Genomic DNA, 26,821 nt, shown 5'->3' with positions numbered 1-26,821 from the left:
ATGGCAGGTCGGGAAAAGCAAGTTGAAGGTGACCCTGATGCTGGGTAAACGTGGATGTGTTTCATTAGTGCAAAGGGCCAAGCCCTGACTCCATCGCCCAAAGGGCCAAGGCCTGACCCCCAGTCCCCAGGAAGGGAGATCCTGTCCCTCACTCCTTCCTCAGGGCTCTTCCTGGGACAGTGGGATGTGGAGATGTGCAGTGCCAAGGGCAGGACTATGGTACGACACCTCCCAGGCTCCTGAGTGTGGACAAGGAGGCAACAAGACCGCAGTGCTGGAAGGACTGGTTGTCTCATAGGCATCAGTGGCAGAGACAACAGCCATAGCCCAAGACATGAAGAGGCTGGCTCTGTTAGGGGCCTTTCAGCTTTGCCACATCCCTGTGTCTTCTACACCACAGGCTGTCCTACAGTGTCCCATCACCTCTGCCTCTTTCCCTGCAGGCTGTAGTCTTCCACCTGGCTGCCCCATCTTGCCGCCACCTTCCTTTGCTGAGATCTCTCCATCCTCCCTGACTCTTCCTTGAAACACAAAGCATTGGGCTGATCCAGAGTCCTTCTGGGTGGCGCGTTGCACCACAGCACTGCCCTTGGAGTGATGTTTCTTTCTCCTCGTGGCCAGCCTGCACCTCCCCACTTGCCCATCGTGGCAATATTTCTTTCTGTTTTCCACTGTTTCATGCTGTTTTCCACTACGAAGAAAAGCTCCACCAGCTCTGAAAGCACCCTTCCAGCACGCTCAGGCTCCTCCTATACCGTCCTCAGTCTTCACACCACTGAGCCCAGGGCTCTCAGCCTCTAGATACTGGTCAAGTGCTTGAGGCCTCCAAACCCTGTCTTGGGAGATCTCTGGGCTCTCTCCACGGTGTTTGCAGGTGAAATCACAGTGGTCATAGGCCAAGAAAGATGGAGTGAGACTTTTTACCAGGGCCTGTAATAGCAGAACAAGGGGCAATGGCTTGCAGTTGCGGATGCCCCATGCCTGGACGTGTCCAAGGTCAGGAGCTTGGAGCAACCTGAACTAGTGACTAGGGACGATTACTTCCATGGTCCAATTCACCACACTGTTCCTGATAGAGGCCAGGATGCTGTTGGCCACCTGGGCACACTGCTGGGTCATATTCAGATGCCTGTCAACCAAAAAACCCCCAGGTCCTTTCCTGCCAGGCAGCTCTCCAGTCACTCCTCCCCAAGCCTGTAGCGATGCATGGGGTTGTTGTGACCCAAGTGCAGGACCTGGCACTTGGCCTTGTTGAACCTCATGCCCTTGGCCTCGCACCATCGATCCAGCCTGTCCAGGTCCCTCTGCAACGCCCTCCTACCCTCGAGCAGGTCGACACACACCCCCAACTTGGTGTCATCTGTGAACTTACTTGGGGTGCACTCGATCCCATAGTCCAGATCATTGATAAAGATTTTAAAGAGAATCGGCCCCAGTACTGAGCCCTGGGGAACACCACTCGTGACCGGCCACCAACTGGATTGAACTCCATTCACCATCACTCATTGGGCCCGGCTGTCCCAGCAGTTTTTCACCCAGCGAAGCGTACGCCCATCCAAGCCATGGGCAGCCAGTTTCTCCAGGAGAACACTGTGGGAAACTGTGTCAAAAAGCTTTTACTAAACTCCACGTAAACAACATCCACAGCCTTTCCCTCATCCACTCAGCGGGTCACCTTATTTTAGAAGGAGATCAGGGTTGTCAAGCACGACCTGCCTTTCGTGAACCCATGCTGACTGCGCCTGATCACCTGGTTGTTCTTCATGTGCCACATAATGGCACTCAGGATGACCTGTTCCATAATCAGGATGATGTCTTCCAAGTTGCTCTTCCATGCGGATGATGTGGGAAGGGAGGTGCAATGACACGTGCAGAATGACAGCAGGACACCTCCCAGGCTGCCAGGTGGGGAAGAGGAGGCCATCAGGCTCTTGTACTCCTTATAGGCATCAGTGGCAGAGATAACAGTCACAGACACGGAGATTAAGACCTTGGATCTCTTGGGGGCTTTTCACATTTCAACAGCCCCACACTGTTGAAACCACCGCAGGCTGTCCTATTGTGTTCCACACCTGGGCATGTTCCCTGCAGGCTGCAGACATCTCCCCTGCTTCTCCACCTTGCTCTCGCCTGAGCAACTCACTAAGCTTTCTGAAGTCTCGCCATCCTTCGGGGATATGTCTTTAATAAACACAAAGCCACGGGCTGATCCACATTCTTTCTGGTTGGCCGCCTTTTCCACAGCACTGCCCTTGGAGTGACGTTTCTTTCTCCCATTTCCTGTTTAAACCTCCCAAGCTACAAGTTCTGGCATTCTTTCTTTCTCATGCGGTCTCCCACGAAGAAGAAAAGCCCCATCATCTCTGAAACCGTCCTTCGAGCAACCCCTGTCCTGCTCAGAGCCTCTCCACCATGGGGCCAAAGGGGCAAAGAAGCCCACATTCCTCAGCCTCCCCACGCAGCGCATGTGCACTATATGTTGAAACACACCTGGGCAGACCTCCTCTGGGCACTCTCCAGTTCCTCCCCACTCCTCCAAAATGGGGAGCTGCACACAGGGGGACACTTTTCTTTGGGGGGCCACTCCAGTTCCCAGCACCTTCTCCTCAGGATCACTGCTCAGCACGTTAGGTCCCAGCGGGCTCTGATGCACCTGGTTATTCCTTCCTCCCCCTCAGTGCAGGACTGGATGCTTCTCCTTGTAAACTTCTAGAGGTTGCTCTTGGCCATATCCCAGAGTTTCTCAAGGTTCCCCTGAAGTGAAGCTCCATTGCCCTGGAATGAAGATCCATTTGCTCAGCTGTTCATGTTTCTATGCTGATGGCTCACCCTGGTGGTGCTGTCTCTCACAAGATAACATGAGGAGTTGCAGGCCACAATACACAATTAAAGGAGGTACTAGTTCAATAGAATTGCCGCCTCAAGTAGGAAGTACCGTGACAACCATCACCAAAATACCAGTGAGGGTACTGGTATGGTGCGCTGCCTGTATGGCAGACTGCGTCAGTGGGAAATATAGACCTGTATAGACACACAGAGAAAATGGATCCCTCCAGGAGCTGGTTGTAGATGCTCTATCTAGAAGCCGGCCCCAGGATCTCCTCATCCCTCAGTTCCCCCCCAACATAAACAAGCACACGCACACACAAATGTGTGTCTCCAGTATGGAAACACAAAACCCCTGAGGCTGGCAGGCAGCCAGCTTCCACCTCCTCTGTGCTTCCTCTTCAGGCTTGGGTTTTGTCAGGAGCTTCTTTCTCATCCACGCCTTCCTCTCTGAATGTCAAGGCGGGCCATTGTGGAGCGTGAAGAGGAGATCCTCAAACAGCCCTCTGCACCCTGCTTCTCTGCCGCGATTGAGAGACGGGACGCTGCTTGATGCAAGCAAAATGTCCGTTTATTAGACGCGTCGGAAAGCCTTTTATACAGCTACTTAATAGTTACACAAATTACACAAATTCTATCATTTCTAATTGGCTTAGCTCTAAATATTTCATTAAAATAATCCCTCCTACTTGCGGTTTCGCTACATGCTAGAAGCTACGGTTTTGCTATGTGCTAGAAGCTACAGTTATAACTTGTTGCCTACTCCCTACTTCTTCAAGGTTATTTATCTCGGACCTGCAAGGCCAGCTGTTCCCTGACTCCTCAGAGTTATTTGTCCCAGATCTGCAAGGTTGGCATGCCCTCGAGTTTCTTGCATACTTGTACTTTTCCGCTAGCTGCCCCGACATCTCCCCCTTTTTTGTTTCTTTAAAGGCAGAACTGAGGCACGGGTTTAAAGGTCATCATACTCAGTGAGCTGGACAGAACTAACACTAGCATAAATCTTTGGAATATCGCCGTTTTGAATAAACCATGTATGTCGAACAACTTTAGTCACCATAGACCTGACACAGGAAAGAACGCAGCTTAGAATCAAAAGGCCTACCAATATAATAACTAATATGAGTACAGCAGATTGTACCAGGCTCCTAAGCCAGCCCTTTAGCCCAAACCAATCACCCAAAGCACCCAATCCGAAGAAGTCCGTATCAGATTGCACCTTTTGTGAATGTGCGAGGAGTTGCGTAATTTGCTTATGTATCGAAGAAGAGCGGTCCTCTAAGTCCATGCAGCACATTCCGTCAAAGTCCTCATAGCCATGTCCGTGGGCCAGTAGCAAGTCTCTGCTCTATTGTCCATAAAAGCACTGCATCAATCCTCCGAATGTTCTTCGGTATGCTGTTCAGGGGAATGATCTAGCTGTGGATTGGTGTTGTGGCCGTCCGACTGTGGTAGGGGTTCACGGAACGGTCGCACGCTCTTCGCTGGGATCCACCTGGGGCCTCGTTCTGTGGAAACACAAGCATAGCCTCTGCCCCATGTGACAAGGGGGTACGGCCCCAAGACCTTACCTGTCTCAGGGTCGCGGATCAGGACTGGAGCTTTTACGCTGGCTTCGAAAGAAGTGTTTGTGTTAAAGTGGCGAACGATCGGAGGGTTGTTATCTATTAAAGAACAATTTAAAAAGTTAAAAACATACAAGGCTTTCTGTAGACGTTCTTCAGGGGTGGCTGTCCCTACTCCCCCTTTCTGTTGCTGTAACAAGCGCTTTAAAGACTGATGAGAGCGTTCAATCAGGGACTGGCCCGTAGGGGAATGCGGGATCCCAGTGATGTGAGTGATCCCCCAAGAGATAAAAAAGGTTTTAAGTGCAGCCGAGACATAAGCAGGGCCATTGTCTGTTTTGATTTGTGCAGGGATGCCTAAGGTAGCAAAAGCACGCAGCAGATGCCTGCGAACATCTTTCGCCGCCTCCCCCACATGGCAGGAGGCAAATAGAGCGCCTGAAAAGGTGTCAATAGAGGAATGGACGTATTTTAATCTCCCAAATTCTGGATAGTGTGTGACATCTGTCTGCCATAATTGCAGGCTTTGTAAGCCTCTGGGATTAACCCCACCTGGCGCCGTAGGAAAGGAATGTTTTTGACAATCAGGGCAGACAGCCATAATGTTCGCCGCTTGCTGAGAAGTGAGGCCAAACTGACGTTTGAGGCCCCCTGCATTCTGATGGAAAAAGGAATGACTAAGCTTAGCTTGTGCAATACGGTCAGGTAAAACTTGTACCGGCAGAGTGAGCATATCGGCTCGTCGATTGCCCTCTGCAATAAACCCAGGTAAAGAGGTGTGCGATCTAACATGTAAAACAAAATAGGGATGTGTTCGAGAGGTTAAAAGGAAAACAAGTTCCTGCAACAAAGCAAACAAATCAGCATGCGAAGTATGACGCAGCACCGAGGCCTCTGCCCGTTCGACGACGCCTGCAACATAAGCAGAATCAGTAATAAGATTCAGTGGTGTAGACCACTTACGAAAAGCTCGAACAACAGCGGCAAGCTCTACGATTTGAGGGGACCCGGAGACTGTCTCAACGTCCGACTCCCATTGTTGAGAGCGGTCATCCCACCAGACAATCACCGACTTGTGTGTTTTTCCAGACCCATCGGTGAACACAGTAAGGCCTTGGAGGGGCTGGTGACATCTCTTTGGTATGGATATTAAGTTAAAATGAGCATGTAGAAGCTTGTGGGACGGAGGATGTGAGGTTGGTTGACCCGTATAATCTGTTAAGGCAAACACGAAAGCATCAGACTGTTGGAATAACCATTGTAGGTACATATTAGTTACAGGTAAACAGACAGAAGCAAAGTCCATCCCTGACAGGGCAAGCAAGCGCTGCGGTGCTTTAATTATCAAGGAAGCAAACATTTCATGTTGCGTCCAAATTGTTTTAGTGGGCTGGTTGGGTAAAAAGACCCACTCGATTAATAAGGGATCAGGATTGTTAGGGTCCCATTGAAAAATCAAAGCATATGGCTGACGTGCAGGGTTCAAAATAATTAAATTGAAGGGCAATTCAGGCGCACAGCGGTGTGCTTGCCGTGAGGCAATGGCTTCCGCTACTTTTTGTAATGAGGCAGCGGCTTCAGGACCAAGTCGACGAGGGGAGCGTAAATCGGAATCTCCCTTGAGGAGTTCAAACAAAGGGCTTAAGTCTGAATTGGAGATTCCTAGCAAGGGTTGGACCCAAGTAATGGTCCCTAATAATTTTTGAACATCGTGCAAATTTTTAATGTCCGCCTGTATATGCACAGGTTGGGGAACTATCGTCTGGGTCCTGATGCGCCAACCCAAGTAGGTCCAAGGGGGCATTTTCTGGACTTTTTCGGGCGCAATACAGAGGCCTGCCGAATTGACAGCGGCCGTGACAAGGGCTACGGCCTTTTCCATGAGCTCAAGGTGAGGCGCAGCCGTCAAGATATCATCCATATAATGATATAACAGAACTTGAGGCAACGCAACCCTGACAGGGCTAAGTACCTTAGCGACATACCATTGACAAATTGTCGGGCTATTTTTCATTCCCTGTGGCAGTACAACCCACTGATATCGTTGCACAGGGGCTTGCATATTGACACTTGGGACTGAAAAAGCAAAGTTGGCAGCGTCATCAGGGTGTAGTGGAATGTTAAAAAAGCAATCCTTAAGGTCAATAACGGTGAGATGCCAATTGCGGGGGATCGTAGTTGGAGAAGGGAGACCTGGCTGCAGAGCTCCCATATCTACCATAGCATCATTGATTTTTCTGAGATCATGGAGCAGGCGCCACTTGCCAGATTGCTTCTTAATAACAAAGACAGGTGAATTCCAAGGACTAGTAGTAGGTACTATATGTCCTTTTGCTAATTGTTCCGTAACCAGTTCTTGGAGAGCGCGAAGCTTTTCGAGTGGTAGGGGCCATTGATCTACCCAAATGGGCGTCTGAGTTTTCCAAGTCAGTTTCAGGGTGTCGCGCACCTCAATGGCCCCTCCTAAAAATGCGACTGAATGGAAGTTCCCCATTGTGACAGCACATCACGTCCCCATAAGACCATAGGAACAGGCAGCACAAAAGGCTTGACGGAAGCCACTCGTCCTTCTGGGCCTTTGATTTGGATCAATTCCGAGGATTGGTGGCTTCTACCAACTCCTCCGATTCCGGCTAGTGCCTGAGGCACAGCTGCCAAAGGCCACCGTGGAGGCCACTTCGCCTGTGAAATTACGGTAACATCGGCCCCTGTGTCAATAATCCCATTTAGGATTACTTGCTGAGTGCCGTGAATAAGAGTACATTGACAAAGTGGTCGCTTCTGGGAAATGGACTGTACCCAGAGAATCTGTGGATCCCCAGTAGATCCAAAACCTCCTTGTCTTTGCTGCGGAGGTGGGTGAGGCGAAAGAGAGCTCGCGTTCTGTGGGATCAGTAGTAATTGTGCAATGCGGCTTCCTTTGGGTACTGTGCAAGGGGGAAATGGGGTCCAGGCCATGATTTTAATTTCCCCAACGGTATCCGCATCAATTACTCCAGGCAATACAAAAAGTCCAGCTAAGGTAACTGATGATCTCCCCAATAGTAGCCCTTGTGTTTTCGGGGCTAAAGGACCTGAAACATTAGTTGCTAATAAATGAACAGAGGAATCAAGCAACGTTACTGCGTGTGAGGTTGCCAGGTCCAATCCAGCGCTACCGGCTGTTGCTGGGCGAAGACTTGTGGCGGGGTCACACCCATCTGCATGGCTCAATTCACTGGGGACGATACTTGTGTCTGTGCGCGTCGCTGCCCCGCGCTCCGCAAGCGGTTTCCCTTGAAATAATTTTCCCTTGAAAATTATAATTTTATAATTTTCCCTTGAAAATTATACTTAGAACGACATTGATTAGCATAATGACGCCCTTTCCTGCATCGGGGACAGATCCCAGGGGCTTGAGCTTTAGCCCCCCCATTAGAAGCGAGACAATTTTGTTTGATATGGCCTGGTTTACCACAACCGTAGCAATTTCCTCCCCCAGACATGCCTCTCATAGCTGCGAAAGCAGCTGCCATCGCTTCAAATTTATGGTCCACAGTACCGATACGATTACAAGCCTCTACCATTTCAACCAAAGTCGGAGCTGGGTTAGGGAGAGATTTAAGTAATTTTTTACAGTCGGCGTTAGCATTTTCAACTGCTAATTTTAATAGCAAAATTTCTCGAGCTTCGGTATTATCTATTTGGCGTTCTAAAGCTTGCTTAAGTCTATCAATGAATTGCATGTACGGCTCCCGAGGTTCCTGCGTAATAGAGGTGAATGCCTTTTGAGGTTTACTGGAATCGGGTATTTTAAGTAAAGCCTTTTTTGCTTCTTCGCGGATCGCTTCCAGGGCCTCTCGTGGACAATCTTGAGCCTGTGCCGCTGGATCAGAGTGCTGACCCGTACCCATAAGGTGCTCCATGGTCAGTGTGGCAAGAGCAGCATTATTATGACCCACGTATCTGGTGAGGAGAGTTTGAAGGCCCCCCCTCCAATGCGACTCCCAGAGGGAATACTGGGAAGGGGTTAATAACAATTGCGCTAGCGATTTTAAATCACGGGGAGTCATAACGTACGTATCAAAGACAGAAGACAGCAGGCTCGCAAAATATGGGGAAGAGAGCCCGTGTTCTGTGACGGTACGGCGCAGCTCTTTAATCACCGGGAAGGACAAAGCCTCCCACTGCACTCCCCGGCCTTGATAAATAACAGGGGCGACTATCGTTCGCGCTATTTCCAAGTCACCTCCTTTTAAAGCTTGACGTCTAATATTCGCCCACGTATCATGAGGGTCAGGGGGGTACAAGTCAGGCTCTTTATCGGGATCAACGGGCCCCGGGTCAAGCGGATCTTCCTCAGGAGGGTAGCCTGCAGCACAGACCTTTAAGGGTCCGGGCGACTTAGCGCGTCGCGGAGGTAGCGGAGGGGGAAGCAAAGGCTGAGCTGATGAAGGTTCCCCCTTAGTATCTGGAGAGTCTTTATGGCCCCTTTCCTGTGCCTTAATAGCCTCAAAGATATTTCTCCACCATGGAAGCAAACGCTGAGCCTCGGCATTCCCTGACGTCGCTGAGTCCCACAACTTTACCCCCACATCGTCCCAAAGTTCCCGGGTAAAAATACTGGAGGCCGTAACAGTGGGGATCTTCATTTGTACCCACTTAAGCATAATCTTTAAGTCCTGCCCGGAAATATCTTTTTTATGTTTCCGGAGGAGCGTTTTCATAAACTCATATACGTCTCTCTCTGCGGGGGACATCTGATTCCCCATGTTTCCCACAGCTCACCTCTTAAATCCAGAGGGATTCCTGGCCAGTTCCTGCTTCCTTTCAGCAGCTCCTTCAAAGTTCTGTGGGACTCGCAGCAAGCCGCTCAGCTAGGCGGTTCACCACCCCATCACGTCGGGGTCACCAATTTGCCACGATTGAGAGACGGGACGCTGCTTGATGCAAGCAAGATGTCGGTTTATTAGACGCGTCGGAAAGCTTTTTATACAGCTACTTAACAGTTACATAAATTACACAAATTCTATCATTTCTAATTGGCTTAGCTCTAAATGTTTCATTACAATAATCCCTCCTACTTGCGGTTTCGCTACATGCTAGAAGCTACAGTTTTGGAATGTGCTAAAAGCTACAGTGATAACTTGTTGCCTACTCCCTACTTCTTCAAGGTTATTTATCCCAGACCTGCAAGGCCAGTTGTTCCCTGGCTCCTCAGAGTTATTTGTCTCAGGTCTGCAAGGTCGGCATGCCCTCGAATTTCTTGCATACTTGTACTTTTCTGCTAGCCGCCCCCGACAGGGAGAGGGCGGCGGGGTGGGGGGAGAGGGGCGGGAAGGGCCAGAGGGCCGGGGAGAGCAGGGGGGAGCTGGTCAGGGAGCTGCGGGAGGAGAAGTGCTGGTGAGGAGCGGGAAGAGATGGAGGGCAAGAGATGCTGGTTAAGCTGGCAGAGCAGCGCGGAGAGCCGCCTGACAGCAAAGGTGCCCGGTGGCCGCAGAGGAGCCCAGGGGAGCTGATTCTTTTGGAGGCCACCAGGGCAGCCTTCCTCCGCCCCTGGTTTTGGTGAGCGATGGAGCAGTGCAGAGCCGTCCCTCAGGCATGCAGGCCTCAGGAGGGCTTCCCAGTGCCCCAGTGAGAGATCCTGCTCCCAGGAAGCGCCTCCCATGGAGCAAAGGCCATATCCAGCCACCCGGCGCTGGGTACGGCTGCCCCAAGGGGTGTCTCAAGGAGGACGGGGCCGTCCGTCTGATGGCTCTGACACACAAATGGTGAGCTGAAGCCCCGTGGCCGTGGCTGGCTGGGTCAAAGTCTCCGAGTTTAGTGACATTTGGTGAACTCCTGCACTAAGTATCGCATGACTTGAAACATCCCTGAAAAAATGGGGGAGGTTTGTCTGCGTGTTCTGCACGCTTCTGGATGCTAGACTGTGGCTAGGAGGGAATGTGCTTAGTTATCTCTCAAAGGGAGACAAAAGAAGTGCCTAAGTAAGGGTCAGCGTAACTCTTCAGAGCTTTGGCTGTTTAAATGTTGACCTGAACTTCTACAGAAACGGTAAAACGCTTGCACTTTTCTTCTCTTCTAGTTCCTGCGTGGGTACAGGGAAGAAGGCAGCAGACGTACACATTAGCTAAACCCCCTTCTTATTGCCAGCCGTGAAGGCGCCTCTCGGCTGGGAGCCCGAGAAGGACCCCGTGTTACAATTCTTGCTCCCTTATGTGCCACCCTAAGGCGATTCACGTATGCATTGTTACAGTCTAGGAAACTGAGGAGAAATAACTGGACTCCAGACGATCCAATGTGAATCAACAGAAGCCGTTTATTAAGCACAGATCATCATCTTTTATACCCTGCGTTGTAGCCGTACACGCAACTCGCTTATTTCTGATTAGCTAGTTACACTGTCCACGCGTGGTGCATGCAGTTCATTCACACATCAGATTGGTTACAAGAATTCGCATAGTAAATTGTTTAGTCATTAGCACAACATGTTTCCTGCCTTCTCAGTTCCCGTGTTTCCCATGTACTAATTCCATCTTCTACCACCTGTTTTGCCCTTAATCTAATCTCTCACAGTAGGGAGGCTGGCTCACATGACCGTTTTCTCTCAGATACATTCCTACAATCCCGTCCCTCCCCAGTGCGGTTCCGCGTCTTCTCCCTGGACCCCAACCTGCGCCCGAACCCCAAACCCATCCTGGTCACCATCACGGTGCGGGGCCCTGTGGGGCTGGGGCAGGTCTATGGGGTGACCCTAGGGGTGAATGTCACTCTTGTGATTTCACCGCTGCTTGTGTAGCTTTTGGGCAAGGAGCAGGCATATGGCTTGTGTGGCCGCTTCTGATGCCATTAAAATAATATTTGGTCCCCACCCCAATATGGCTTTTTGGAATAACCGTCATCAGCAGAAGCCTGTACGCAACACGCACACACGTGTGTGACAGCGGGACTCCTGAGCACGCAGCAGCAGCAGCAGGAGGGTGTGAGGTCATGGTCACTGTAACCCCTGAGCACACGGTGGTGGCAGCAGGAGGGACGTGAGGTCACTGTCGGTACCACTCATGAGCACACGGCAGCAGAAGTAGGAGAGTGTGAGGTCACCGTCAGTATAACCCACGAACACACAGCTTTGGCAGTAGGAAGGATGTGAGGTCACGTCACCGATGTCACCCCGTGCCCGTGGGGCTCGGTGCAGAGCGGCCATGTGCATGACAGGGGCATGACGGGGGCTGGGAGCTGCCTGTCCCCGTGTCTGCGAGGCCGAAGGAGCAGCCCCTGCGGCCCTGGCTGGAGCAGTCGGGGTGGGGGTGGCTCGGGGGCACCCCAGGGATGTGCCTGGGCACGGTGCCAGGAGGAAACCACAGACTTCCTGCCCGGGCGCTGCGGGGGCAGCGGGGGGAGCGCGTCGAGGCCACGTGGGCTGTGGTTTGTGCACCTGCAGGCTCCAGCTCCCGCTCCGCCCGTGGGGAATAACGGCCCCTGGGTGACACACTGAGAGTCAGGGACACGTCTGAGCCTCTGGGCTTCCCGTCTGCTGCCAGGGCAGGGACATGATCCAGCTGCGGCTCCTGCGAGGGACTCACTGTGGGGCCCTGCAGGGAGGGACGGACAAGCCAACACTCCTGGGATGGAGCCCTTGCCCTGGATGAAGACCTCTCCCAGCTGCTGCTCCCAGCACAGTGAGGTCCGTAGCAGGGGCAGGGGCTGTTTCCTCCCCATCCTGACACAGACCCTGGTGCAGTCCCCGCTCCATGGTCACCGCAGCTTGGGGGCAGCTGGACCCTTGCCTCATGGCTTCTTGGATGAGCCCAGTGCAGGAGATGCTCAGTGCTTCCAGGCCCACAGCAGGGTGCAAGGGGTGACTAACCAAGTTGCCCTGCACACCCAGCTTGTCCCATGATGATCCGCCACCACAGCGACCATGACACCGGCAGCGGGACATATATGTCCCTCATATATGGTCATGAACGGCGCTGGAGAAGTTCATTGGCGGGCTGGGCTGTGTCGGAGGGGAGATAGCTCCCGATAACGTCTAAAAAGGTTCTGCTGCTTCGATTGGCTCCTTCCGCAGCTGGGTCGGCATCTGCAGAGATATATCACCCTCCCATCATCGTTGTCCCCATGAGTCCCCAGGGGCTGTGACAGGGAGTGGGGAAGAGCAGGGCTGTGCCAGCAGGGCAGGAGGCTCAGGATGGGAATGGAGGGACTCCTGTCCCCTCGGGTGCTGTGGCTGCTCCTCTGGGTGCAGCTCTGCAGAGGTAAGTGCCGGGTCCCTTTTCCCACAGCCCAGGGCCATCGGGTACCAGTGGGGTCATCAAGAGCCCTTTGGGAAGAGGGTTTCTTTCCAAGTGCCACTGAGATGAGGGTCAGAAGGAGCTCAAGTCCATGGACCCTGTGCCTTTGCCTGTGTCCGTCTGGGTGGGAGAGGGTGTCTCCATGATGCTGTTAAGGGGTGCTGGGCTGGGGAGGAGCAGGTGCCCTGCGCACAGCCTAGCGATACAGGTTTTGGGTGGGCATGGGCAGGGGCCCTTTGAGGTGGGAGGAGGTGCTGAGGGCTGTGGACAGAAAATGGCCGGGCGGGTCTGGAGTTAGCACCCCCAGCCTGCACAGCCCATGGGGAGTGGGGGGACGCCCACACATCCCCAGGGAGAGCCTGGAGGGGAGAGGGCTCCCATCCTGGTGCCTGTGACAGGCAGGGAGGACCCCAGAGCTGCACTCTGGGACTCGGCGCTCTCCTGACCAGTCCCATCTTGGTGGTTGAAGGGGCTGCGGAGGTGAGACTGGAGGATGGCAGCGGACGCTGTGCTGGGAGAGTGGAGGTAAAACACCAGGGCCAGTGGGGGACCGTGTGTGATGACTCCTGGGACACGAATGATGCTGCAGTGGTTTGTAAGCAGCTGCGCTGTGGGTCCTCTGTCAAAGCTCCTGCTGAAGCACACTTTGGGCCAGGATCTGGCCCCATTTGGATGGATGATGTTGAGTGTCACAGCACAGAGTCGGCCCTGTCTGACTGTAGACACAATGGATGGGGTCAAAGCAACTGTGGTCATGGTGAGGATGCGGGGGTGACATGCTCAGGTAAGGAGCCAATCTCTTCCCCACCTTTGGGACTGGGACAGGAGAAGGGACCTGGCTGTGCCCTCAGGGAGCAATGAACGGCTGCCAGGGCAGGGTCCTGTGTTGCTGGTCACACTGCCAAGCTGGGACTCTCATTGCTGGTGTCCCTGGTCCCTGAGGAAAGACCAGTGGGGTTCCACCCACCGCCGGGCCCCAAGATGGTTCATCCCACCCTCAGTTGGTGCCTGGGGCTGGGAGATGAATCCCCCTCAATGCCCTGCATTTTTTGTTGATTCTCATCTTTCTTCTCCAATTCAGCCAGCACCTGTCTGGCATTGCTGAGGGCCAGGTTCCCCTGTGCCAGAGGCACCGAGAGCTGCTCACGCGGCCACCCACAGCCCCAGAGAAGGGTGCAGAGTGGCCAGTGGCTTTTGGGTTGTGCCTTCTGGCAGACACAAGTCCCTCAACCAAAGCAAAGGGGCCGTTCAAAGGGAGAAAGCCCTATCCTTGGGCAGAGGAGCAGGATGTGCCTGGTATATCTGTGCCATCAGCACCCATTGGGAGCTGCTGGGAGGGTCGTGGGGCTCTTTGCCTGTGGCCACCTTGCAGGGCAGGTGGGACATGGGTATGTAACTGCCAGAGGGCTGTGGGAACTCACAGGGTTCTTTGGTTACTCCAGGATTTGTCCAGCTGGTTGGAGGGGACAACCCCTGCTCAGGACGAGTGGAGATCCATGACGGGAGCCAGTGGAAAACTGTCTGTGACTCCGACTTTGGTCCCAAAGCTGCCGACGTGGTCTGCAGAGAGTTGCAGTGTGGCACAGCCCTGTCTGGTCCCGGGGCAGCTCACTTTGGAGAAGGGGCTGGTCCCACGTGGGACAGAGAGCTGCAGTGTGTGGGGAATGAATCCCTTCTCAGCTCCTGCCCCACGGGGTCCCCCAGGGACCGGCCCTGCCCCCACGCGAATGCTGCCGGTGTCACCTGCACACGTAAGGACTCAGGGCAGGGTGTTACCACCGGGGGTGTGCCGATGGTGGGGGAGTAGGGACGGGACTGTGCTGTGCTGGGTGTGAGGACAGAAGGGGTGATCACAGAACCATAGGATGGTTTGGGTTGGAAGGGACCTTTCAACGTCATCTAGTCCAACTTGCCTGCAACCAGCAAGGACCTCTTCAACTAGATCAGGTTGCTCAGAGCCCCGTTAGACCTGACCTTGAATGTTTGTCTGCAGCCCTAAAAGGGTGCAGAAGGAGGAGAAAGGCAGGGTGTCCGTTTGCCCTCTACTCCACCACCCAAGGCAGCAAAAGCACAAGTCTGCCCTGTCTCATCCTTCTCTGTCCCGAGTTCACAGGGTTCAGGCTGGTGAACGGCAGCACGGCGTGTGAGGGGAGGGTGGAGGTCCATGTGCAGGGGACCTGGGGCACCCTCTGTGCCTCCCGCTGGGACCTCCTGGATGCCCACGTTCTCTGCCGTCACCTCAACTGCGGGTTTGCTGAGTCCATTCCTAAAGGAGGGCATTTTGGGAGAGGAACCGGCCCTGTCTGGAGAGACTCCTTCCACTGTGACGGGACTGAAGCCCACCTGGGAGAGTGCCCAGTGACTGCCCTGGGGGCCTCGCCGTGCTCCCATGAGAACAGCGCTGCTGTCATATGCTCAGGTGAGTGCAGGAAAACACTCGGTTACTCTGTTTTCCTCTTAAATGCTCCCAAAGCAGGGGACCCTGTGGCAGTGCAAGGCTCTGGCTCAGAAGGTCCCCACAGAGGGCTGGCAGCAGGCAGGTGAGCTCCAAGGCCCTCCTGCAAGGGTGCCAGAGCCTGGAGACATGCTGCAGGCTGCCGGGCTCCCCGATGCCGCCAAGGGCTGGGGCATGGCTGCTCTCCCCAGGCCCAGCTCGCTTCGCATCCCTGCGGCTGGTGGGTGGAGGAAGCCCGTGCGACGGGCGAGTGGAGATCTTCCAGCACGGGACGTGGGGCAGAGTCCTGGATGAGCAGTGGGACGTGCAGGAGGCCAGCGTGGTGTGCCGGCAGCTGCAGTGCGGAGAGGCAGAGGCAGCCTACAACCCCCCGAAGGCTCAGAGAGGGACGGGTCCCGTGGGGCTGCGCGGGGTGCGGTGTGCAGGGCACGAGGCCAACCTGACCCTCTGCAACACCTCCCTGCCTGAGAGAGCGCTGGAAGCAGGGATTGCCGAGGACGTGGGGGTCGTTTGCCGGGGTGAGTGGCGCTGCACAGCCCCCCCAGGCTCTGGGCTGGGTGGGCAGCCGGCCCTTGACGGCAGCCGGGGTTTCCTCCTGCTACAGGGAGCCGTCAGGTGTGGCTGGTGAACGGGCCTGGGCGCTGCGCTGGCATCTACTACTACCTGATCTACTACCCTGATCTACTACCAGGGCAGCTGGGGGAGCGTCTGCGATGATGGCTGGGACCTGTCTGATGCTGCCGTCGTTTTCCGCCAGCTGGGCTGCGGAGGGGCGCTGGAGGCGGTTGGCTCCGCTCGCTTCGGGGAAGGCTCCGCTCAGATCTGGCTGGAGAGCGTGAACTGCTCCGGGGCCGAAGCTGCTCTCTGGGACTGCCCGGCAGGGTCCTGGGGGCAGCACGGCTGCGGGCACAAAGAGGACGCAGGAGTCGTCTGCTCAGGTGTGTGCCGGGAGCTGTGGTGGGAGCCCAGCGCCCAGGCAGGCCGGGACGAGGGGAGAGCCGGACACGGCCGAGGCTGTTCCTGGCCAGCTCTGAGCCCCTGACAAAGGCCATCGTGGGGACACCCATGCACAGGTGCCCTCAGTCCCACCGGGGGTCCCTGGGGCGCTCCGCTGTCCCTGACGGGCAGCAGGGAGGGCAGGGGTGTCTGTCCATCAGGGACATTTCTCTGTCCGTGGGTGCAAGGGGGACTTGCTGGACGTGCCTTTGCCTGTCTGAGGGCCTGGCGGGTGCAGGGGTGTCCCTGCTCCCCCAGCCCCAGACCAGCCTGTTCCCCCTCGCTGCCTTTCCTCCCAGAGTTCATGGCCCTGAGGCTGGAGAACGGCACCAACTGCTCCGGGCGCCTGCAGGTTTTCTACAATGGGACGTGGGGGAGCGTTTGCTCCAACTCCGTGACTCCTGAAACTGTGTCGCTGGCATGCAAGGAGCTGGGCTGCGGGGACAGAGGGTCCCTGGAAACACAACGGCCCCACGGCAGGCTGTCTGGCACGGCCTGGCTGGATCGTGTGGAGTGTGGGGAGAGAAACAGCTCCTTCTGGCAGTGTCCCTCCGCTCCCTGGCACCCGCAGTCATGCGACGACCTGCGAGATGAGACCCACATCACCTGCAAGGGTAATCCTGAGCTAGCCGGGCACCAGCATCCCCTGCGATCCTGCTCCTGGCTGGGCATGGTCAAATTCCTGGGCCTGCAGGGGCCTTTCATTTCCAAGCCAGATGCTTCTGCTGCTGGTACCAAAAATGGGACTTCCTCTCCTGGAGCCCCACACATTCACCAGCGGTTGCCAGCCGGGCTCCCAGCTTCGCCTGGTTGAGGCAGAGGTTTCTCGAGGCAAGGTCCCAGAAGGGAACAGCCAGGGCTCTGAGGAGTGTCCCTTCCATGGACACCCTCCTGCTGCTCTGTGACCCAGGGTCCCTTTGGGGCCGAGCAGTCAGGGTCCCCCACATTGCCGAGTGTGTGTCCCCTGAAGGACCGGGGTTCAACTGCTGCCATGGGTGGGTGGCACGAGCTGAGCTGAGCCCCACTCTCTGCTGCACGCCCCCCCTGCAGCAGCCCCTTCACCACAGTGTTTCCCTCTGCAGGGAGTCAGCCAGAAACGCCCCCGGTCCCAATGGCTGCGTGCTCCAGCACCCCGAGCTGCACAGGCAGCTGCTCCTCTGCATGCCCCTCTCGCCTGGCAGGGCTCTGCCTGCTGTCCCGCGGCCCTGGGAGCTCTCTGCCTTCTCCAGACAGGGAGAAGATTCGTGCCGTGGGAGGGGAGAAGGGGTGCTCTGGCCGAGTGGAGGTGTGGCACCGCGGCTCCTGGGGGACGGTGTGTGACGACTCTTGGGACATGTGGGATGCCGAGGTGGCATGCAGGCAGCTGGGCTGTGGCCCTGCGGTGTCTGCCCTGGCCGAGGCTGCATTTGGGGAGGGGAGCGGCCCCATCTGGCTGGAGCAGGTGGAGTGCCGGGGGACAGAGCCATCTCTGCAGGACTGCTGGGCCCGGCCTGGGGACAGCGGTGCCTGCCGCCATAAGGAGGACGCGGCCGTGAACTCCTCAGGTGAGCGGCAGGGCTGGGACACCTCACAGGGAGCCCTTTTCCCCATTGGCTGCCATCACGGCTCCAGAGCTCCTGAGCGCAAGGCCATCCCTGCAGAGCAGGAGAGCCTTTTGCCGAGTGGGCAGCAGCTTCGGTGGGGCTGGATGTCCTCCAGCTTCTGCCCGCAGGGCCCTGCAGCCCCCAGGGGCACCTCCCGGGCTGCCGGCTCTGTCCCTGCTCTGGGCCCTGCGCTCCTTCCTGGCCGTGCTCACCAGTCATGCAGGAGGGGCGATTTGGGTGGGATGTGGCAGGGATGTCTACACATGCACACGTGCGCACACCGTGCACCCAGGACAGCAGCACCAACCCCTCCAGCAGGTAACCCGTCCTCCCCACCAGCGCCGGGTCTTCTTGGGGCCAGGCTGTGACCCACAGCCGGAGGGAAGGGGCTCCTTGCTGGGCTGTGAAACTCCCAGGAGGAGGCACCGGGGTAGCGGTGGGGCGGGAGGCTGGGGAGGGCTGTCATTCACCCACTCAGGTGGGAGCTTCCCCATCCCTCATCCCCTGAAACCCGGTATGTAATGGGGGTCAGGACTGGGGTGTGCCGGCCCCTCACCTCTCCCAGGCCTGGTGCTGCCCTTTCTGTGTTCCTGCCATGCAGATCCCACCCGGGGCCGTCTGACCAGCAGTGGGAGAGTCTCATTGCCCATCATCATGTGCATCATCCTGAAAGCCGTTCTCTGCCTGCTCCTGGCCCTCCTGGCCGGGCAAGTGCGAAGCGCCAGGGCTGGGCGCAGAGGCGGGTCCCTTCCCAGGGGAAGATGCCTGCTGGCAAGGCCAGGGGTGCCGTGGGGTGTCAGTGAGCGGGAGAGGCAGAGCTGGGGGGACAAGAGTGCGTGCTCTCTGCGGGATCCCATCCCCTCTCTGACCATCCCTGGGCCAGCCCTGCCTCTGTCCACGGGCTCTGAGAGAGCTCAGGAGCCCTTCCCCGAGGCCATGTACGAGGAGATCGGTTCCAGCCCAGCATGGCAGAAGCAGGCAAGGTTCAGCGGCTCAGGTTGGTGTGCGTCCCTCATTGAGGACACATCTACAGTGCTCTTTCCCCTGGCTGCCACCCAGGGTTGACCCCTGCAGCCCCCTAACCCATGGTTCGTGCGGTTGTGGGGCTGTTGGATCTGTGTGGGGAGCACCCATGTCCTGGGCCCAGGAGAGAAGCTTTCTCCCCACCTGCTCTGCGCGTCCCATTTGGGGACAGCCCCTCTCTGCCTGCCCCTGCACCCTGGGGGACACCTGAGGGGTGAGGGAAGGGGCTGTCCCAGGGCAGCTCTGGCAGGCCCTTGGAGATGGGCTTTGTCCCAGGGCAGCAGGGTGAGCCCTGAGCCCTCGTCCCCGTGCAGCCGTGGCTCTGTGGGTCCCACGTCCCCAGCAGCACTGAGCACAAGCTGGGTCAGCAGAGCGCACTCCCCTCACACCTGCTGGGCCTCTCTCCAGGCTCCTATTCAGAGGGGTCCCTGAGCAAGCTGCAGCCCTACCCCGGGGACAGCAAGGAGGAGGATGGTCTGGGGTCAGCACCAGGTAATGGGGGCAGGAAGGGGTGGATCTCTCCTCTCTGCAGACATGTGATGGACAGCAGTGTCACTGAGCGTCACCCTCGGAGCTGGGAGGACGGGCGGGATCTCCTGTGGGGCTGCAAACACCGACGTCGGAGCCCCACGTCCCTGCGCATCCTCCCATCCTCTGCTCTGCAGAACGCATCTTCTCACTGTCACCAGCTCTCCTCTCCTTTCAGACGTCCCTGTCCTGCCTGGAGGTGACCCAGCTGATGGCTATGATGGTGCCAGGGAGGTTTCTGACCCTGGGGAGGATCCTTCCCCTGGGCAGGAAGACTGGGAAATGCCCAGGGTGGCAGAGGAAGGATCCAGACCCATGGATACCCCTGGAGGTGAGAGGGAAAGAAAGAGCTGCTGGTTCCTGGGGTGGCATCCCTGGCATTGGATAATTCGCTGTCACAACGAGAGCCCAATGTGCTGGGGTGGGGGAACCTGCCCCAGGAGTTTTTCCTTGGGGGGACCGTGGGTGGGAGAGGGAGCTGAACGTCTCAAGACTGGTGAGGAGAAGGGAGGAAGGTGACGTACAGCCCAGGAGAGGCACCCCATGGGGTGAACATGCAATGGCCTGCCTTGCTTCTTGCAGGGCCAAACCTGCTCTCCCAGAGAGGTGCTGGTGCCCCCGGAGCTAAGGGGGATGGCTGATCCCTGTCCCCAGAGAGCACGGGCTATGACGATGCTGAAGAGGTGTCTGTGGCACATCCCCCTGAGGACACAGAGGCTGTGACACCGGAGCTCAGTGCACAACAGTCCCTGAGCCCCGGGCCAGGAGAGCCCGTCCCTGCAGTGCAGCTGGGGGCAGCCAGGAGGGAGGAGAGGTCTGTGCAGCTGGGAGAGCCGTGAGCACCAGGGAACCCTCTCCCTTTTCCCACGGGCAGCAGAAACTGCCAGGGGTTTCCTCGATTTTGATTCCCCTGTTTTTACACAGGGGCCCCCATATCGGTTCTTATTAAAAGCCTTTGAGCCAGAGCTGTACTTGCCTGCCCAGGTGCTTTAGTGTCTCCCCGAGGGTGGCTGGAGGAAACCAGAGCCCAAAGACAAGGCGGTGGGGAGGGGGCACGTCTTGGGTGGGTGTGTGGTGCAGGGCAGTGAGCTGAGCTCAGGTCCAGCACAGCTGCCCGCCTCTCTCCTGAGAGGGGGCTCCAAAGAGGCAGCGCACACAGCCCTCCTCACCCCACAGCCAGACCCTGGCTGGGCAGGGCAGGCCCACAGTGCCTGCAGAGGGCCAGAGGCTCCAGCTCCAGCCTTTCCATCATTTATCAACTATCTTGGTCAACAGGGGAGGTACCAGATGACTGGCGGGTGGCCAATGTGATGCCCATCTACAAGAAGGGTCAGAAGGAGGATGTGGGGAACTACAGGCCTGTCAGCCTGACCTCGGTACCAGGAAAGATCATGGAGAGGATCACCTTGAGTGAGCTCTCACGGCAAGCGCAGGGCAGCCAAGGGATCAGGGCCAGCCAGCAGGGGTTTAGGAAGGGGAGGTCCCGCTTAACCAACCTGATCTCTTTCTATGACCACGTCACCCGCCTTCTGGATGCGGGGAAGGCTGTGGACGTTGTCTATCTGGACTTTGGCAAGGCCTTTGACACCGTCCCCCACAGCCTTCTCCTGGAGAAGCTGATGAATCATGGCATAGACAAGTGTACTCTTCGCTGGGTAAAAACCTGGCTGGATGGCCGTGCCCAGAGAGTTGTGATTAATGGGGTGAAATCCTTTTGGCGGCCGGTCACCAGTGGTGTCCCTCGGGGCTCAGTTTTGGGGCCAGTTTTGTTTAATATCTTTATCAATGATGTGGATGAGGGGATTGAGTGCACCCTCAGTAAGTTTGCAGATGACACCAAACTGGGTGGGAGTGTTGATCTGCTGGAGGGTAGGAAGGCTCTCCAGAGGGCCCTGGACAGGCTGGATCAATGGGCCAAGGCCAACTGTGTGAGGTTCAACAAGGCCAAGTGCCAGGTCCTGCATTTCAGTCGCAACAACCCCAAGCAACGCTACAGGCTTGGGGAAGAGTGGCTGGAAAGCTGCCCGGCAGAAAAGGACCTGGGGGTGCTGCTGGATGGCCTGCTTCACATGAGCCAGCAGTGTGCCCAGGTGGCCAAGAAGGCCAACAGCATTCTGGCTTGTATCAGGAACAGCGTGGCCAGCAGGAGCAGGGAAGTGATGGTGCCTCTGTACTTGGCACTGGTGAGGCCTCACCTCGAGTGTTGTGTTCAGTTCTGGGCCCCTCTGTACAAGAGGGACATTGAGGTGCTGGAGTGTGTCCAGAGGAGAGCGACCAGGCTGGTGAGGGGTCTGGAGACCAGGGCATATGAGGAGAGGCTGAGGGAGCTGGGCATGTTTAGCTTGGAGAAGAGGAGGCTGAGGGGAGACCTCATTGCCCTCTACAACTCCCTGAAAGGAGGGTGTAGAGAGGTGGCTGTTGGCCTCTTGTCCCAAGGGAATAATGACAGGACCAGAGGAAATGGTCTGAAGCTGCGGCAGGGGAGGTTTAGGTTAGATATTAGGAAGAATGACTTTACTGACAGAGTGGTCAGGCACTGGAACAGCCTGCCCAGGGAGGGGGTTGAGTCACCATCCCTAGAGGTGTTTAAGGAACGTCTAGACTTGGCATTTCAGAGCATTCTCTGAATGGCACAGATTGCAGGTTGTTGGGGTTTTTGGGGATTTTTTTTTTTGTGTGTGTGTGTGTATGGTTGGACTCGATGATCTCAAAGGTCCTTTCCAACCATGAAGATTCTATGATTCTATGATTCTATGATTCCCTGAGGCTGGGCATTCAGGGAAGAACCCCCTTGGAGATGCTGGGGATGGAAGCCAGGATCTCCCACATGCAAAGTGGGTGCTCTGCCACTGAGCTACACCCTCTGGAGCCTTCCCAGCAGGAGACACTCTCCTCCCATGAGGGGTCTGTGACAAGCACAGCCCCTTTGTCCCCTGGGTGCCCAGGGACCCTCTGCAGGAAACAGCACTTGAGCCCTCCTGAGATGGGGGAAGTCCGCACTGCCTCTCCCCTGGGGCCTGATCCCAGCACAGGGCTGCACTGCAGAGCACTGCCCCTCCAGCGTCTCTGAAGGGCGATGGGGCAGAAGGAGGCTCTGGCTGCAGGTGCTGCTCCCACGCTCTGGCCCCCTCCAGGGCCAACGGAGAGGAGAAAACTCCTGAGCCTCCTCTGCCCCCCAGGGCAAGGGCAACCCCCCTGTGTGCCACATCTGGGCGCAGCGGAACAGGAGGAGAAGTACAACAAGGTGAGGGACATGCCCTCCCTGGGGTGAGGTGCCCCCAGGCTCTGATGGCACCCCAGGGTGTGCGATGGGGCAACATGGGGGCAGAAAGCTCACACGCCCTCATCCATGTAGCGGGCCTCCTCCTGCACCCCTCTGCCCCACAGCATTCCTGGAGGTGGGGTGAAGGGCAGGTGTCCATCTCCATGGGGCTGATGCCCAGAGAGGAGCATATTGGCGTGTTACCAGTCATTGGAGCAGGAGGGCAAAGGGGGCCAAGAAATTCTGCTCAGGACAGCGTGTGACTAAACAATACCGATGGCCATGCACTCCGGTGGGTGATCCTCAGCGTGGCTTTGTCAGCTGTCCTGGGCACATCAGAGGTCTCACTGCAACACCCCCCCGGGGGAAGGATGCTGCCATTCAGGCCGCAGCTCCAGGGAGTGCCTCTCCCTGAGACTATGGGTCCAGTGGCCTCTGCTCTGGGAACTGAAGACAAGGTGCAGGAGGCGCCTGAGGAGGGGAACAGACTCTGCACCATTGAGCATGACAAAGAGGAGAGGAACTGGGTCGTTCAGAGACCTCGCAGAGGACACATCCCAATCCTGTGGAGCAGGGAAGGAGGCACAGCTGGAGACCACCCCAAAGCAGCCCTGAGTGGAGAGTCCTGCCCAGGGGGAGGCTGGGGACTTGTGGGGCTGGAGGAAGGCTCCTTCTAAGGCGCAGATGTGCAGGTCCAGGGCAGGGACAGTGCTCTGGCAAGAGGTGAAGGAGCAAGCAGGGCTGGGGCAGGCTGGAAGGCAGCAGACGGGCTCTGCAAAAAGCAGAGGGAGAAAAATCACTGCTGAAGCCCAGGGCTGAACCAGGCACCTTTAGATCTTCAGTCTAACGCTGTCCCAGCTGAGCTCCTTCATCCCTGCCCCAGCAGCCCTTGTCCCTGGGCCACCCCTGCCGGGCCCCAGGCTGACACAGACGAGGAGTTCTCCTCAGGGAGGTTTCCAGGGAAAAGTTGTGCCCAGCCCCAGACAGAGGGGACCGGGTCCCTCCCTGCCTCCAAGCCCAGGTGGGCTCCAGCTTTGGTGGAGGCCACGTTACGCTGGGCGTGCCAAGATGTGTGTGGGCCTCGTACAAAGGGGACAGTAGTGAAGGTAAGTGGGCAGGCCAGGCATGTGCAGCTGCAAAGGCTGAGGGCCAAAGAAGCATAGGACCGATGGAAGACCTTATCGCCTGGAAAGCCTCCTCCCACACATTTTTTCCCTTGCTGAACTTTGCTGCTTCGTTCCCAGCTCCTCTCCCTCCTTCCCCCTGAGCAGTGCAGGGCGATGGGGAATGGGGGTCCTGGTCCGTCCATAACAATTCCTCTCTGCTGCTCCTTCCTTCTACCACTTTTCCCATGGGGTCCCTCTTACAGGCTACAGTCTTTCGAGATAAACCTGCTACAGCATGGGCTCTCCTCAAGCTGAAATTCTTTCAGGAAATATCCAACCTCTCCAGTGTTGGGTCCTCCACCAAGTGCAGGGATTACCTCCTCTGCTGTGCTCCTCTCCTTAGGCTGCAGGGAAATACCTGCTCTACTGTGGTATTCTCCACAGGCTGCAGGAGACCATCTGCTCTGGCACTTGTAGCACCTCCTCTCCCTCCTTCTTCACTCACCCTGGTGTTTTCAGGGCTGTTTCTCACACTGCTTTTTCCCTCACTCCTCTCCCACTCGAGCACTTGTGTCCTCTCTTAAATACACTCTCACAGAAGTTCCACCACCCTCGTTGATGGGCTCAGTTTTGGCCAGCGGTGGGTTTCTTTTGGAGACGTCTGGAACCAGCTCTGTCTGGCACAGAAGCAGCCCCTGGTCTCTTCTCACAGAGGCCCATCCCTTCAGCCCCACCACTACCAAACCCTGGAGATGGACACCAATTCCACAAGCCCTGGCTCTGCACCACAAACACTCTGGTGTGAGTCCTCACCCCACATGGGCACACGGTACAAGCTGCACTCCGAGGATTTTTCCTCCTGGGCACTTTCCAGCCCAGCCCAGCTCCCTCCAAGCTCTGCCACCTCCCCTGCCCTCTCTCCATCCCAGCCCAGTCTGCGCTGGCCCAACAGCAGAGCCTGCCCCAGGGTGCTGCAGAGCTCTGGGCACTCGCTCCACAGCCACAGCCCCTCTGAAGGGCACCGCAGCTGCTGGGGGGCAGAGGAGGGTCAGCCCCAGAGATGGGGGGCATGTGGGCACAAGGCAAAGGCAGTCAGTGGGCCCCTGTGTCCTCCTCCCCAGGATATTCTGAGGGGTCTGCAGCCCCTCACTGCCATCCCCTCTCCCCAGCCCAGTACAAGAGCCCTGGCCCTGGGGACCCTCAGGCAGCTCCTGCCGCCCCAGTGACAGAGTGGCACTGGGACAGCCTGCCCCAGGCTGCTGCAGCCAGAAAGGTCTTCTCATCTCCCGTTTATTCAGCCCTGCTGCTGATGGGTCTCAGACAAAGTGTTAGCTGGTTCATTTTTTGTTTATTTAAACACACACTGACTGAAACACGCTTACTGACTCTTCATTTACATAAATTTTTTTTGTCACAGATGAGAAGTGAAAAGTCAAGGAGGAGAGGAGGAATAGTGAATGCTTGTCACACCAGATGCTGTGAATCCTTTGCAGAGGAAGGTACACAGTCTATGGCTGATGAAAAAATGTCCAATCAGTTTCCTCAGGGCATCCTTGAGCTCCTGGTTCCTCATGCTGTAGATGAGGGGGTTCACTGCTGGAGGCACCACCGAGTACAGAAATGACAGCACTAGATTCAGGAATGAAGAGGAGACGGAGGGCGGCTTCAGGTTGGAAAACACCCCAGTGGTGATAAAGAGGGAAACCACGGCCAGGTGAGGGAGGCACGTGGAAAAGGCTTTCTGTCTTCCCTGCTGTGAGGGGATCCTCGTCACAGCCCTGAAGATCTGCACATAGGACACCGCAATGAAAACAAAACACCCCAAAAAGCCAAAAGCACTAACCACCAGAAGGCCAGCTTCCCTGAGGTAGTCTGATTGTGAGCAGGAGAGCTTGAGGATCTGGGGAGTTTCACAGAAGAACTGGTCTAGGCCATTCCCTTGGCAGAGAGGTATTGAAAATGTATTAGCTGTGTGCAGCACAGCATAGAGAAAGCCACTGCCCCAGGCAGCTGCTGCCATGTGGACACAAGCTCTGCTGCCCAGGAGGGACCCATAGTGCAGGGGTTTGCAGATGGCCACGTAGCGGTCATAGGCCATGACTGTCAGAAGATAAAACTCTGCTGACATCAAGGTGAGAAACAGAAAGAGCTGTGCAACACATCCAGTGTAAGAGATGGCCCTGGTGTCCCAGAGGGAGCTGGCCATGGCCTTGGGCAGAGTGGTGGAGATGGCACCCAGGTCGAGGAGGGCGAGGTTGAGGAGGAAGAAGTACATGGGGGTGTGGAGGCGGTGGTCACAGGCTACGGCAGTGATGATGAGGCCATTGCCCAGGAGGGCAGCCAGGTAGATGCCCAGGAAGAGGCAGAAGTGCAAGAGCTGCAGCTCCCGCGTGTCTGCGAATGCCAGGAGGAGGAAGTGGGTGATGGAGCTGCCGTTGGACATCGGATCCCTTTGTTCCCAAGGTACTGCCAAAGGAGGAAAGCACACTCACAAGTCAGGACAGCTCTGAGCAAATCTCTTCCCATTGCCTGCCCTTCCAAACCCAAGCCCCGAAAACACACTTTGCCTGTGTCCTTTTTTGCGGGAGCTTTCTGCATTGCCCTTGTTGGAGCTCTCATTGTTGCTGGCCAAGTGTGCCGTGAGGAGCAGAGCTCTGCTTGTGGGCTCCCAAGGAGTCATCCCTGCTCCACAGCAGCGGGGATTTGGGAAAGGGGTTACAGCTTCTGCCATTCACTAGTTACCTCATCTGTGATCCACTTGTAACGCAGAGGAGCTGCTCAGCATATTCCTGCAGGAAAACCTCAGGGAAACTCCTGGTTGTCCTAAAGCTGCAGTGACATGAGCAGAGCCAGCTCACTCCTCAGCCTTGTCAGGGGGGTAAAGACCACGCAGCTCTTCACTCACTGCCCCCCGACCCCCTGCAGAGGGATAGGGAGAAGAGGGAGAAAAAGGAATAAAAATCTCATGGGTTGAGATACAGCCAGTTTGATAGACCAGTAACGGGAAAGAAAATAACAATCATTGTAAAAGAAAATAGGAAACCAGGAGTGATGCAGCACAATTGCTTACCACCCGATGCCCATCCCGAGCAGCGAACACGGATTCCTGCCGCCCGGCCAACCCCCATTTCTATACTGAGCAGGACCAGCCCAAGGCATTTTAATGCCCTCTCTGGTGGTTTTGGTGCTGAGCCCATGAGGCTC

At 56.4% G+C, this 26,821-nt stretch overlaps 2 protein-coding genes across 2 annotated transcripts; one reads left to right on the top strand and one right to left on the bottom strand.

The window, feature by feature from the left end:
* On the top strand, nucleotides 1–22,520 carry LOC141735001 (scavenger receptor cysteine-rich domain-containing protein SCART1-like). The gene is made up of 7 exons (XM_074567417.1): nucleotides 1–44; nucleotides 13,114–13,448; nucleotides 14,778–15,083; nucleotides 15,317–15,489; nucleotides 15,787–16,057; nucleotides 16,415–16,729; nucleotides 22,429–22,520. The coding sequence occupies exons 1-7, from the start codon at nucleotides 1–3 to the stop codon at nucleotides 22,518–22,520; spliced, it is 1,536 nt and encodes a 511-aa protein (XP_074423518.1).
* A 2,529-nt stretch (nucleotides 22,521–25,049) lies between these two features.
* LOC141735000 (olfactory receptor 14A16-like) lies at nucleotides 25,050–26,084 on the bottom strand. Its single transcript, XM_074567416.1, has one exon. It carries the CDS (start codon nucleotides 26,058–26,060, stop codon nucleotides 25,050–25,052), a length of 1,011 nt encoding a protein of 336 aa, XP_074423517.1. The 5' UTR covers nucleotides 26,061–26,084.
* Between the last annotated feature and the right edge of the window lie 737 nt (nucleotides 26,085–26,821).

This window comes from Larus michahellis, chromosome 27 (genome assembly GCF_964199755.1).
Source record: "Larus michahellis chromosome 27, bLarMic1.1, whole genome shotgun sequence".
In the NCBI taxonomy this organism is placed as follows: Eukaryota; Metazoa; Chordata; class Aves; order Charadriiformes; family Laridae; genus Larus; species Larus michahellis.
The sequence above is the reverse complement of the archived record's forward strand: the minus strand, read 5'-3'. Positions and strand labels throughout refer to the sequence as shown.